Source organism: Atractosteus spatula, chromosome 14 (assembly GCF_055471065.1).
Source record: "Atractosteus spatula isolate fAtrSpa1 chromosome 14, fAtrSpa1.hap1, whole genome shotgun sequence".
Lineage (NCBI taxonomy): Eukaryota > Metazoa > Chordata > Actinopteri > Semionotiformes > Lepisosteidae > Atractosteus > Atractosteus spatula.
Genome location: NC_142719.1, coordinates 38,834,264 through 38,849,842, shown reverse-complemented (window position 1 = coordinate 38,849,842; position 15,579 = coordinate 38,834,264). Strand labels below are relative to the sequence as shown.

The 15,579-nt window shown below is 37.5% G+C and overlaps 1 protein-coding gene across 4 annotated transcripts in view; it reads right to left on the bottom strand.

The window, feature by feature from the left end:
- ctnna1 (catenin alpha 1) overlaps positions 1–15,579 on the bottom strand; it is a 109,511-nt gene that overhangs the window by 15,077 nt on the left and 78,855 nt on the right. For all 4 annotated transcript variants that reach the window (XM_088931532.1, XM_088931535.1, XM_088931536.1 and 1 more), the window contains 4 exons: positions 14,629–14,780; positions 8,853–8,963; positions 3,861–4,042; positions 864–969 (listed from right to left, as the gene is read on the bottom strand). In XM_088931532.1, the coding sequence (XP_088787658.1) occupies positions 864–969; positions 3,861–4,042; positions 8,853–8,963; positions 14,629–14,780 (551 nt within the window). The remainder of the gene's footprint in view (positions 1–863; positions 970–3,860; positions 4,043–8,852; positions 8,964–14,628; positions 14,781–15,579) is intronic.

Sequence of the window (15,579 nt, the reverse complement as noted above, 5' to 3'; positions counted from 1 at the left end):
GAATATCAACCCTGTTGATGATAAATTTAAAAAGCAGACTTTTAGCAAAATGGCAGTACACCTGCTATCAATAGAATCACTTTCCTGATAACTGACAATTTTATTATTGTTTTATTGTATTGTATATTATTTAATTACACTACAATGCATAAATAAGAAATAAGAAAATCAATAAATCTATCTTACCTAAGCCATACACAACATTTTTACATTTTAATCGCACTGTTCACTTCAGTTCTCTATCATACTGAATACAACTGAAAAATTACCAAAGTCGTATCCATTGACTAATCCAAGTTAGACCTCAGAGGAGAACACCTTACAAATCCACAGCAACATTCAGTTTCTGTGAAGGTATAAGGTAGGTACCTGTCCTATTAATCACCGAGTTTCCTTGTCCATAACCCTACTGTATTAAGGCTACACGTAACATGCCACAGAAGCACAGTGTATAGGGAAGCAAACGTACTACCACCTGCGGTCACAGAGAAATTCTTTGACAAGCTGTTCACAGGTTTATCAAAGCGAAAATAGAGGAAATAAGTGACAAAAATAGAATCTATAACCAAAACAATCTCCATAGTTAAAATGTTAGTGAACATTTAATTTTTGTAAATTTTATGTTGCCAAAACTGCATTTAGAATACAGCAATATTAAAGTGCAAATCCAGATCTAAATTCCAGAATACTATTCAGCAAGCACTGACAGCACTGTGACTTTGAGGAGAAAAATATGGGAAATTTAACGGCTTTCCTTGACCATTGAAAAACGGAGGTGTAACAAAGTCTAGATGTAAACCCTCCGGAGGCGTGACTGCCGGCCTTGAACTACAGGGCTAAAAAAATACAGTCGGGGAACTCACGTGGTCGGCAATGGTTCGGCCCAGCTTGTCCATTCTTGACCCAGCTTCCGCAATCTTCTTGGCAGCGCTAATCACATCAGACGTGTTCTTCAGCGGCCCTTTCCCCCTGAGAAATTAAGATTTTCATTTACTCCTTATGGGACGCAAACACATTTTACGTTCCGCTTCATTTAAAACTCCTAAAAACCCAAGTTTAAACCCGGAGAACTTGGTGTTCACAAGCAACATTCTGAAAATATAAAGTTCCACTTAAAAAAAAGAAACCCATTTTTTTTTTAAATTCAGAACCACAAAAAGACTCAATCTTTTTATACAGAGGGTACTGAAAGCTTTAGATTTTGGGAACTGCTGTTCAATTTAACATGGTGTGGCTTTCCTTTACAAACAGAACCCCAACCCATTAAAAAGTGCATAAGCATGTACATGTACTGTAGGCACTAATCACAGCAGTGTAAAGTGCCAGCCTCATGATATACATCATTCTCACCACGACAGTAGTGGGGGTAGGAGTCGTTGTGCATGATAAGTAAGGATTTCCCACTGATTTGACTCTAGTGAAGCCTTACAGCATTCAGCCAATTGTGTGCCAATACAAGCAAAAACACCTAGGATCAGCTGGTGAAAGCCATTACCTTAAAACTCCTAATGAAGTTATCAGAAACCTAACAGATCGGATTATTGTACTCAGTTCAGGAATCAGATGTTTGGCAAGTCAGGATTTGGATAAATTATTTGAAGAATAAAGAATTAAAATATTCTGGAGTCTAAAACCAATATGAGACATCATGCAGACAGGTTCTAAGACAACTGGTAAATAAATTCTTTGGGAAAAAAGTATGTTTTTTTGCTGCACCAGAAAAAAACAAAAGCTCTGGAATTCATCACCCCTGAAAGCATACAGTGAAGCAAAGCAAAAGTGGGAGACAAAGAGCCGCAAACTCACTGAATGCCTGATATGGTTTAATAAACCTGATTAGTGTAGCAGGAAGCTTAGGGGTTTTTATAGTACAAAGTGATCTCTACTGGCCATCACTAAAGAAACCCAAACATTACAAACACAATCAAAATCCACTCTCACATCAAGGGGAAATTAACATATACTTCAGTGCTTCATATCACATTTAAAAGCACGCACAAGGTGACTGCTTAGCGAGGTGACTTTTAAGGGACGCGTTTATCAAATTTGCATTCGCAGCTCAAATAAAATGTCACAAATACCACAAATTAGCTAATAAAGATGCGTGGGAATGTACTGAACCAGATGGGAGACTGCAGATCTGGACTTCAACATGTTCAGACAGGTGGTTCCCAAAAATGTAATATACATTCACACTACACAATTTTGTTTTCATGAGAGCCTAAAAATAAACAACAAACAAGCAATTAAGACTGGAGAGAGAACAAGGCTACAGCCAAGCTCTGTGATATTTTCTTTCACTCGCCTTCATGGGATAATATATTTATTGAAGGACAAAGACCCATACCGAGTTTTAAATTCTTGTGAACCCACTTTCTCGTTCTCCATCATCCGATACGTCACAGTTATATAGCAGATAGAATTTCACATTATCTATGCACCGTATATACGTTTTCAATTACAAAATTTAGAATCCCACAGCTAGTCCAAGAACTTTCTAGACAACACATTTAAAAACTACAAATATTAAAAAAAACTAAAAATCCAAAAAAACTCTCAAATGCTAGGCTCCTGTTAACAGAACAACCTTATGCCTTATGATAACAGACTAAACAATCCTTTAAACATGTTCAGTTGAAAAACAAGGTCTCATCACATGGTTTTGTGTAGATATCTTTAGAATGAATATTTCCTTGCAGGGAATGTACAAAGGAGAAGCATCCTACCTTGCATATATTTTGCTGATATGCATTTTAATTAAAATATGTCTATATTCCACAATGCCTGATATCGGAGCCGGACTAATTTGCATACATCTGCATAGTATTATCATGCAGTACAGCGAACCTGTAGAAAAGAAAGCTGCTTTGCAATAAGTTTTCCCTGATCCTTCAGGGAGAAATATACATATAATCCTGATTAACCTGCTTGCTGGAATGGACTTTTTTTGAAAGACCTAACTGGTGCAAAACATTTCAACACGCGGTGTTACTGGTTTTAAGGCTCATGTACACAGGACATTAAATAAGATCATATTTGACATAGGACAAAAACAGAACAAATACCCAGTGGGGAACAGAACCTAAAATAGTGAGTAAAGTTGCAGCTCACAGGAAATCAGCAACAAATACAGGACTATTCTTTCCTTGGTTGCTGACAACTGTGTATTCTAAAAGCCTATAGACAGGCATTTTGGAAAGGTGCACAGATGGTGGGGACTCTCAGGTGTTTAGCCTATGAGCTTTGTCTCATCTCAAGTGGGCTTTTTTTTATGCTGCCAGCTGAAAAATAATGTTGATAAATGACATGGATGACCTTTCTTTCCAGCGGTAACAGTAATGTATTCAAAATGATCAGTTTTCTTCCAGATAACTTTTACTATATAAAAATCCTAGCCTAAAGAGGGTCCAAAGGTCCTGGTCCCTCCATTGTTTTCCCCCAGTGAGTATAAACTTTGGTTAAGACAAGAAAAGGTAACAGTGGCTGAAGAGAGTAATTAGGCCATGTCTTCTCCTTTTTATAGCAATACTCGTGGGATATTTTCCCATTCACATCTTTTTGAAGAAAGCTAAATAAAGCAGCATTTTGTTCTACTGATATACCTGCGCCTTATAAAATACTGAGTAAATCAATGGGACACAGGCCTGAAGCATAATCATGCGAGAGGAAAAAAATGTGGCATTTAGAAATGCTAATATATGCATTATACTTTGATAAAATATTTTCTGTGACACTGCAATAAAGATCTGGTCTATTCACCGGATACCAGCTGCTGAAAGAATCCAAAATTCCATGAAAGGAGATTCAGCAAAAATATTTCCTGCCTTATCCCCGATATGCAAGTCATCTTGCATACTCACCTGGTGAAGTCAGTCATTTCCATCATGATCATGCACATCTGCTTCGCCAACACAATAATGTCATTTCCACTGTCATCCCATTTGGACACCTCAGCATCAAGCTTGCTCTTTTCCTCCTGAAAACTGGCAACCTGTTCTGCAATCTTGGCTTTCTGCTCTTGGGGCAGCTGTGCCATGATAGCCTATTGAAACAAAAAGAAATCCTTAAGGTTAACATGACATGCACATGCATTCAAGCCAATGGCTCAGGGCTATACCCTTTCAAGCTAAATTTCACCTTAAGGCAGCTGAATCCAAATGTTGCGTGTACTTCATGGTAGGTGTCAAGGTTACACATTTTTTGTAATCTACTTAAGTCATTTATGAATACTTTAACCCGTTGAGACCCAAGTAAATAGAAAATTATGTACAACCAGCAGACTTTTCTCAGTAGTCAGGAACTCGGCTTAGAGTACACAAATTAAAAGGCTTGGCTCCCGAAAAGACACATTTTTCTCATTGCCTGCGGTAATTTTAAGATCAATATAAGAGAAGAATTTATTTTCCAGTGCTTAATATCCTGTGCAAATGTATTTATCACCTTTTTAAAGCAATTCCAAGAAGACTAATATCATGGAAAGCACTTTTTATCGACAACCTTTTGATTCGGTTTATTGAGCTTAATTTATTGTAGGCTAGATATCTGCTCTGGTAAAAAACTAATTTAAATACATCTGGGGGCACTTTCTGCCAAGACTGGCTAACAAGGATGCCCTTTGGAATCCCCTTGTGAACTAAATCACCCTCTGTTTACAGAAACAAAGATTACAGGGACACTAATTCAATGTACAAGAGTGCCACTATGCATAGCTCTGACCCACTCGGATACAGCACTGTCAGGGCGTACTCAGGCAATATAAGCAAACGAAATATGATGTGCAGATTCATGAAGACATCTATTGGAGTTTTCAGATCAAATATGCCATTAAAAACACATGAAAGAAAATGATCAGATACAACCTTAATTAAAGCTTATGCCAAACTCTGAAGAGCTAAAACCCAGCACCCTGAATTACTTGAGGTATTTAAGGCACTTAAAGAGCACACAAAGGCTGAACAAGCGTTTAGAATTTACAGCAGGTAGTGTATTGGAAGACTATTACACATGGGATTAAAATTAATTCCTTCAAAAATAATCATAACTACAGGTACAAAGACGCAATTAGGAATGGGACAAAGGAAAAAGAATTACAATCCCCTCAGAGTCCTGGCAGCAAGTTAAACTGGAAGCTTGCTGCAGTAGCCTTATGAAGTAACCCTCACAACAGAGGAGACAGATGTCAAACTGATGACTGCCTTTCAAAAACAGCTCCAGTAATAAAGCTTTGAAATAAACCCGGACACACTCTGGGGAATGGTACCAACAGCGCATTAATGATGTCCAAAATACCTTTTTCGAACTTTTCCCCATCTCTCCCAAACCAGCATTATGTAATTCTATCAAAATAATTTTGATCCTTAGTATAACACAGTCGTTTAAGCTTTCTTTGACTTGTGACACTGCCAGTCTCGCATGTAACCGCAGATGCAAGGAAATGTTGCCAATTAAAAAAAGACCAAAATCTCGAGCCCACTGGCTTAGGCAGTACAGGGAGTGAACAAAATAATGGAAACACCAAACTATATATACTATATATGATATTTAATGAGGAGTTAGGCTACCCCTTGCCGTCAAACCTTATACAAGTTTTGACCCCTTTCTAGTAGGATATCGGAGCCATTCTTCAAGAAGGAAGCCCTCCGGTTCTTTGAGAGATGAAGGAAGCGGAAACCTATTCCTCACTCTACATTCCAGAACGTCCCATGAAGGTTCAATGATGTTCACAGCTGGTGATTGGGGAGGCAGTGGAAGGTGTTTGACTTCAACTTGGTATTAATGAAACCAGTCTTGAATCCATTCAGTAGTGTATATGGAGTCATTATCATCTTGGAATATGAGAACATCGATGTACACACACAAGAGCGTGCACCTGGTCACCAAAAATGGCATTGTATTCCTTGACAATTTTACCATGCAGATTATTAATCGGATCCAATGACTCCCATGGGATGGCTGCCCATACCATAGAAAACCAACATTGTGGGTTACACGCTTGCTTTCACTTTGGCCAAACAAATCCTTTGCAATGTAGAAAAAAGTAATAGATGATTCAGACCATACTGTTTTTTTCACAGACCATCACTCAGACATCCAGGTTCTGCACTCATTACACCAGATTATGCTTTACCGCACACTGGCTTTGGTTATAAGCAGTTTCTGAACCCCAGCCTTACCACAAATACCAGCTTTCTGCAGCTCAATGTATAGTTCTTGTTGAGACTGGCTTATGGAGGTATAGATTCAGGTTTTTAACAACTCCCTTGTTGAGTTTCAACTTGCAGCCACCATTCCTGTTTTGAGATGCTGGTTTCCCTTGTTTAGTGCATGTAATGATGTTACACTGTTACCCTGGACATTTCTGTGATTGATGTTCCTGTAATTTAGGCACCAACTGTTTGACTTCTTTCAGAGTCTGTTACATATTAAATTTTTTAAGACTTGTTTTCTAGCTGAACATACTGGAAATTAGTATAAAAAGTTTTGAATCCTTTTAATTGTGATTTAATTACTGCAAAACGAGTCATTTTTCATTAAATGTTTCCATTATTTTGTCTACCCCCTGTATGTCACATTTTAGCTAAACAGTTAATAAATAAGAGGACTTAAGTAACAGGAGAGAGGTCTGGTGCAGAGAAATTATCTATAAACAAATGTGGATTGAACCATTTCTAAAACCAGAAATCAAACATTTAATTAACCTAAACCAGCTTCCACTTAACCTAAACCAAAGATCTTGGCTCCTGCAATCAGTAAGATAGTGCAATTATTTTTCTTAAACTGTAGCATCTTACATAAAATTAAAGCTTCTTCCAGGAGCCAAGTGTAGAATAGATGCTAATTAAAATGCAAGGTTGACATTTTTCCCCATTTAATCCAGAGATGATGAAAGCAGTTCTGTTTGAGGGTTTATAGTACTCTGAGAAAGTATAAAATAATATCTCCAGAAGTCTTGTCAGAGAAAAGGAAAAGGGAAAAAAAGATCCTCCCTAATCTTTAATGCACATTCAGTATTATCATTATTAAAAATCTGAGCACATTAGGAGAATTTGAATTTCAAAGCTTGTATCACCTTGAACCCATTTCCTTTGTGACCCTACAAGGAAAATACTATTTATAGGACCATTTTACAACGAAAAAAAATTAACCATTTTCCTGCTTCAAAATCTTTTCTCCATCTTTTTGAAGTTTCAAGCCTTCTGGTGTAAGACAATTATTTCAAGTTAACAGGACATCAAATTATTTCCAATGTAATTGCTTTTTTTTTTTGCTTCTTACAAAAAAAATGACCAAAATCAAATTAAGCACTAATAGTTTTATAGTTTTTCACTGCAAAATCGTTTGGGAATGTACATTTAATGCCAAAACTATCACTACCCATTAGGAAAATGGTATGTAACAGCTATAAAAAAGGCTTCTCTATACTTTTTGTAATAGATTCTTAAATACCAAAACCCACTGTGACAAGATCCCTTAAGCGCCACTTAAGGTCTCTTCATGCTTTCCAGCCACATAGGAACAAAATTGTTCAGCTTGTCATTCTTAGGAAACTTCATGTTTACATTTAGTCACTAGAATCAATATAAACACCCATGACTGCATTGCCTCATTTAAAACTACATCTCTCCCTTTCAATTGGTTGACATGTCTGGATGCGTTTGTCACCACTGTAGCAGACCAGAATATTCAGTGAAGGGAAAATATATATATTCTTCTCCAACAAAAAAGAATCCGCTTCAACTGTGGGTGTCCCCCTGCAGCAGAGAGAGGCGGGGGACAAGCCTGGGCTAACATTAGGAGTCACAGCACTTTCTGTGGAATATTAATGTGGTTAGCACAGCAGGTCTGTGACCTAATCATTTTGTTTTGCTTTTGTTTCCCCCACCAACAAGGTATTTAAGTCTCCCTTACTTTTAAGATAGAAAAACAGTTCAGTAGCACTCACTGGCTGTACTTTTATTTTCCGAGAGTAAGGTTTTAGGGTGCTTTTAGGGCTTCAAGTGGAAACACAGACTACTGCATGGCTCCATATGTAATTATACCCTGTTTTCAAGTAACCAAGAGCGACAAAGGCAGTGCATAACTTCGTCCCATGACCTCTCTTGAGGCTGTCATTTGTTGTTCAATGGTCCTGTTATGTTTTACCTATGCGGATCCACAATTTGCCCTTTGTGTTGGGTTACTCCTCTTGGCTTAAATGGAGGTTGCTTGTCAATATGGGGGTGGGTGGTATTTAAACCCAGCACTGATGGTGGGGATGGCATCTTATCTGTGTGAGGTTTGTTTTTTTTGGGGGGGGGTTCTGTTTTGTAATTACTTTCTTTTTAGACTTTTTCATAGCATTTCTGAAGTTGGGTACCCTGAAGAGCTGTTTTTTTTGTACCTATATTGTATACAAACCTTTGTTAAATATAACCTGCCAGTTCCAGTTATTTTTCATACGACCCTGTGACCATCCCTGATTTACTTGCCATGTGGTATGTTTTACTCCAGAAACAACGAATTTATAATCTCCACAGTACTTCAATAACACCCCTCCTCATTAGTCTCTCTTAATTCAATGTTTATACAACTACTGACCAATACATGAATGAGTTTACTTTCATTGTTTAAATGTGACGGATGGGTTCAAAACATGATGAAAGGCCTCAAAATATTTTTAAATCCCTTAGACATGGTTAAAAAAAGATGAGAAAATGCTCATCTAAAACAATTCTGCATTCACATCTCTGAACTTACTAAATATTTAGGAAGTGGGAGGGAAGCCCTCACGCAATAACGGGGCATCAGCTCAGAAGCCTAAATATTCAAATGAGTGCACCTGTCTACCAGTCTTAAGATGAAAGATTTCTTACCCGAGCACTCTGTCCAGCGATCAGCTGGTCGTCCTCTGTCTGCACGCTGGTCCTGCTCCTTACGTCAAAGTCCTCAGTCTCAAAATCAGAGTCATCCAGTTCTTCTGGGGTCTGTGGACACATTGAAAAGGAGAAATGTCACATTTATGAGCCACTTTTTCCATTTATGCCTCCCTTGGTCAATTAAACCAAGACACTCACAGAAAGTGCTCCCAAGACAACATCATACTTATACATTGTGTTAAGGGGCCTCAACAAAAGGTCATTTTTATAACACTACATAAAGACAGTATTTGGTCGTAAACGCCCCTTTAAGAAGATTTTAGTAGTAATCCATTTTATGCTTCTTTACATTGAATTGCCTTGATTTATAACCATGCACTCTGTTAACACACATTTTAATGTGACACTGCACAGTTCAAATTCAAAGCTGCATTGTTTGGCTGTACAATTTCTGGGACAAACTTGTATCATGTATGTTGCATTCAAAAGGCTTTATTTAAGCTTATATGAGTAAAGGGAATTAAATACAATAAATTAATGGGTATACCATCTAATTGTGACTCCTTTGCATGTTAAAAAGAACAGTTTGTATGGAAAAGGTGCAGCAATACATTCGAAGATTTGGTGATGCTACAATATGCATAATCTGACTTCTGTAGAGAAGGATGGAGAGGAAAGCTCTTGGCTCCAGTAAAACTCTGCAGCTGTCCTTTCCCTGGTGCCAGCACTTTGCCCTTTCCAAAGCCTGCACAGAATGCCAAGCATGCTGCATACAATAACTTTGCTCCCACATGTTAATACACACAAGCCACCAGTGGGTTTTCTGCAGACACTGTAGGGGGGAAAGGGATCTGAATTAAATCAAGAGGGGTGAATTCATTAGCAAAATAAAAAAGGTATTGTAGTGTGTATGAAATACTAGTATAACCTCCATAACTGGCCACACTTCCATGGGTTCATGCATAAAATGCTCACTGGGTTCTTTAGCTTTCATGTAATGCCTCCACTCAATGGCAATCTGTGTAACAAAATATTGTTCAGAAATTAGCTCAGAAAGGAGAAGGACAACATAGCTACCCATTCACTGCACTAGATGCATGATATACATAAACACGGTACACAATGTCAACCTCAGGATTGGAACTCCTCCAAGCAATGATTCACTGACGTGTTTCCTAAACAAATGATGTTTGCAGGCAAACCTCTAGTCTACAAGGGAAAAAAAAAAAATCAAGCCGTGCCCTGATGCAGAAATTTGCAATACAGATTTAGAACACCGCTGATCAATTTTATTTGATCTGCCAATTCATTTACATAATACATTCTGTATAATTGTGCAATTTACTAATCAGTGACTGAAATGTACCGGGGCATCTTTGTGGCTTATAAAGAAAAGAAATAGTGAATCTGCAGACATTCTATTTGCAGTATAAAAAGTGTTATACAGCCTCAAAACTTTCTGCATAATCCAATGGTGCTAAATAATGCATGAGCAACTTCCCACTAAACGTTTCAATATATTTTACAAGCTTAAGGATGACTTAATAGATGTAATTAAACAATATAGTTTAAAATATTAATGCAAGTATGTGCTGTCTACATACAGTTGTGTATAAATAGAATTGGGTTGGTAGGGAACAAGTTATACATGGACTGTAAAATAAATTAACATCTCTGAAGTTCAACTTGATATTTTAGCAGCAATATGAGGGATAACATTAGCAGCGACATTTTTCAGTGGCAATAATTTAGACTGACCCACTCCTTAAGTAGAAAATGTAGATTAAAAATTAATCCAGGAAGAATCCAGATCCATTTTGCTAATTCAAGTTTGTTCTCTCCACCCATCAGTCAGCTATAATACTAAGCAAACAGCAAGGTGTGAAGTGGCAAAGACATCATACAATTGCACTGCTTTTAATGCTCCAACAGGCTGGTTTGTTCTTTCTAGAAAAGCACGGCAACTTTCAAGTTGTTCATTTGCAAAGACCTTCACTTCATTAAAACATTTACACTGTTCAGTTATAACCATCTTCTGCCTAGTCAATTGATTTAATGGGTCATCAAAGCCAACGGCGTGCTCTATCTGTTCAGATTATGCCCAGCTTCATTCACCTTGTAACTTTTGGGATTTCAGCACTGTGCTCATTTATATTCCGTTCAACATTCACTATTGGAAATGGGATTTTTCTTTAAACTCATGAGTTTCATGTGTTTCATTGTGATGCAATCAAGCTGTGATGCAATCAAGGTGTAGAATATTATGTCAGTGTAACATCATAATTAAAAAGCAAAACAATGTTGACAGTGATCTTCCTTAAGGTTGCGTCAACCAAGAAGGTACAATTTACAACAGCTACACCAGCAATTGGTGCATGCTTTAGCTTAAACGTCTGAAGTGTCTAATTGTAATCACAAAACTAAAGTAAAATATCTATTTGAATTATCACCTTAAATAAGGTTGACTGTTCAAGGTAACATATAGCAATAGGGCTACCAAATGAAAAGGATACAGAAGCAGATTCTTTAGGCCTTTAACTGATAAATCTATGTGCCACTAGCTCCATACTCAATGGTAAACATACTTAAGCAACAGGTGTTGTGGATTATCTTAGTGACAGATGATGCTTACCAAATGACACTATTCTATTCTTCAGATAAGAACTTTGTTCATTTACACCATTTGTCCAATTACATAACAATGGAAAAGCTCACTAAAACCCTAAAGTCAACACAAAATTGTATGACAGAACAAATTCTATTTTCAGGACTGATTTACCAGAAAATGCTTCAAACGTACATACATGACTACCCATCAAAGATAATATTTAGATATCTATTGTAGTAAATATATTAAAGTAAATCTTGTGATTTTCAATAAAAAAGTCAAGATTCATTTAAACAGTTCTACAATAATTATAGCCAAACAGGCTGACTCCAAAGTATGACTAAAATACCAATATCTTAAGAGGATACTCTGTGTTCTCTGATTTGGAAAAGAGGGTGACATGAGAAAATGAGACTTATCTATATCATAGTACTAGAGGGTGAAGCGTTGTTGACATAAGTTAGCTCATGGCAAATTAATCAATTACATACCATACTTAAGAACCCAAAGTAAGTTTTAGTCCACTAGCTGAAAACATTAGAAAACAGCAGCACAGTTCTACAATGTTATTCTGAACAGTAAAGGTGAAATCCGTCCAAGCAGCCAGAATGTCTCATTACGGAGACATTCCCGCGAGCAACCTCACCAGGATTCCAACAGCCCCGCGCTACTGTCAAGCATCAAGAGATGTTGTACAAGGGATAGAAGTATTCTACTTACAGAGGTTAAAGACTCTGTCCATCTTAACTAGCAGCAACGCGAAGGTTGTCGGATCATATAGAGGAGTAGCCACGTTTCATTTTACAAGTAAGCAATAAAGCTATGCTTCCAACTAAAGTGTTGCTCAATTGTTACTATGCCATCCCATTTTGAAAACGGAAAGAAGAATACTTGCTTTATGTCTTAAAGTAAGGTACAATATACAATTAATGCATTTTCTTATAGTACAGTACTTTTGCAGGAGGGAGTTGCCTTAATGTTTGTCTTATATAAACATGCATACACATAAAACTGTACAGCATTACATCTCATACTAACAGGTGTATTTTTTTGACAATTTCAGTTAACTACTGCCCACAATCTATAATTCTGAGATAGTCATTTTTATATGTGTATTTTCTACATAAACTTTTGCTATATGAAGCATGTAAAAACTAATGTTTAATAGGACTGTTATCTTGTTACTATTCTCTGGACTGATTCCAGAGAAATTGTATTTTTTTGGAATAACAACAAAAACTGTACACTATTCTAAAGATCTGGCTACTGCATTGTTCGACTGAAATTTTACGCCTCACTATATGTCCCGTTTTTCTTACTGCTTTTCCACAATGCCTTAGAAGATGAAAGTGTCAACCAACACTGAAGCTTTTCAGAAGTCTGCCAAGCAGTTAAACCCCTGAAGATGCTTGCCAGAGTGCAAGAGCAGGCTGACCTCTATGACCCCGGGTTCGAGTTTTTGTCATGTCACAAGCCAACCGCGACCAGGCTTCCCCAGTGGTGGCGCAAGTAGTGGACTTGGTGAGTCAGGACTCTCAACTCTGTGACGCAACATTCTCAGCAGCTTCCTGGTTGAGTTCAGGCTTGCAGCGCTCTTAATGACTCGCTAATACTTCAATCAGGCCGATATCGCTAATGATGCGTTAGAAGACAAGGCCCAAGAAGGCAGGCAACTTGGAGAAACCCTGGTCAAAGGTTTTTCAACTGGAAACGCAAATATGTGGAAGAAAAACTGGCTATTTCAAATTGGGTTGGTATAGAAAATTACTGAATCAATATAAAAAAAAGTCTCATGCTGCTGCAAGGTCAGTTTACAGCACCTTACATTCAAAGCTTACTTTTCAGCTACCTGCACACAACACAATATATTGCCTAAACTGAATATAATCTGCCAGGTGTTTGCTCAGTCTACGTTCTCATTTTTTGCCACTTTTGCAAATATATTTTTGGTATGATCTCCACACTACTAACCATACCAGAATCTGGATTACTGGTTGACTGCGTGGGAAAGGCACCTGGATTTAATGAAAACTCAATATCAAAGAAAAGCAATGAAACGCTTTTCAACAGAAGACAAAACAAGCTCCATATTTAAAGCTCAGACAACCTCAAAAATAATCACCTTACAGCTGTGATAGTTTTACACTGCTGTTACAAATCTCAATTATTTAAGTAACTGTGGGATTTTGCATTTACTTTTAAGTAAACAATACATTTCCAAAGAATGGTTACAGCATTAACATCAGGTAATTAAAACTCGAAGTACTCCACTAATTAAGGGGGATTGCAGAAAGAAGGAGAAGAGACGGCAACAAGTCTCAAGTTTATAAAGGGGGAAACAGGATAAAAAGCACATCACAGAAGCCAGCTAAATCACTTTTCACTTTCACAGTGAATGAAACAATGAATCATAAAAATATCACAGCTTATGCCAATTTGTATCAAAATGGCAGACTAAACTGCAGACTTGTAGAAGTTTAGCACCCAGCAGGGAAATAACCATTCACATAATGACACAGGTTTGCTTCTGTTCAGTTTCAAGTAATTAAATTCTGCCTATACAGTATGAAACAGTTAAAATGTCTAACATTAAGGCACGTGTAACGATGTGAAAATTAACCCAAATGAGACCAAATATAACTGACTGGCCAAGGAAATTTCTATTAAAAAACTCAAGTGGTCATTGATTTGAAAAGCAGTCTACAGATTAACAGTTTGAGAGTTGCAGAAATTTATGTAAGAATTGTTCTAGGTGGATTAGTCTGTTATTTTAACCCAATCTCCAGGCTCTTGTGTTTATTGTGCATGCATATCAGGGTTCTAAAAGTAGTAATTGAAATTGTAGATAATATATGAGCAGCATAATTTGGATAAGCGGTTTTAATTTAACCTGCTTTGAATGAAATATTAGCATGTAAATCAGTTTTGTCTTTTTCATACGCTTTGCTTTTCGAAATATGTTCATGAGTAATGAAAGCTTATTCTGCTGTATTTACAGGCTTCAAGATTTTAATTTCAAGGGGTCAGGAAATCATACACAACATCTAAAATGGAAAAATTCCAACCTCAAAAGGAAGATAGTATCTGGCCTTTGAGCTTTCCCATAATTACAGAGGTGAAGAACATTCCACATGACAGCTTTCACAATGTAGTAGTCAAACATACCCTGATCATGAGCACGGCCTTCCTGATATCGCGCACACCATCGTACACCAGGCGTGAGGCATCTATGAACTCGTTCTCGTCCACTGGCTGAGCTGGGTTAGCACTCAGGGCCTCTACTGCTGCCTCCACTTGTTCACTGAAACGGGGCATCACTGCAAGGGACAGCACCAACAGTTAAAACGGATGGAGTTGGAACTGAGCCTAAAAGCATTTAGTAAAAAAAAAAGAACAGGTCCAAAGCAAGCAAACACCATTCTTCCCTTCTCTGCTTTATGTAATTTGGATTAACCCCCCCAAAAAAGCAAACTAACCCAAAATAATATGAAGACTACTGTAAATGCTGCCTTGTGGGTCACAGAATTTGGAACGAATTTAAAACAAAAAGACTACCTCTAAAGAGGGGGAAAAAATAATCCTTTTAAAAGTACAGCTACTATGGTATTTGTAAATTTTACACACCTTCACAGCAGTTTTACCCTTAAGCCCTTTTAACCAGCAAGTCTTCTGGGAAGAAGGCAACATAAAATCACAAGCATTTTCAGCAATGTGCTTTCTGTGTTAACTTGACCTTGATCAGTGAACCCCGACTTTTGCAAAGTAGTTCTAGTAGGTTTCCATCTAACCCATAACTATAAAACTAAACCTCCAAACGTAAGTTTTTAGATTTGCATTAATATGCACACTCATCAACTCCATTGCTGCAAGCAGGCACAAGGGAGAACAGCCGCGAGTTTGCCTCTTTAGCCTTTCTGTCAAGAAAAAGCTTTAGACCAGCCTGGAGAAACGCCTAAAATTAGCCAGGGTTAGGGTTAGGGTTCCTAACTCCTTGGTATTTCCAAATATTTACAAACCCAATAAAAGCAAAGCAATTTGAAAACCTGAGGGTCTGATACCATTTTCTTCTCAAAACATGCCTCCTGACAAAACATTATATAGCTGCCTCATTGAAAC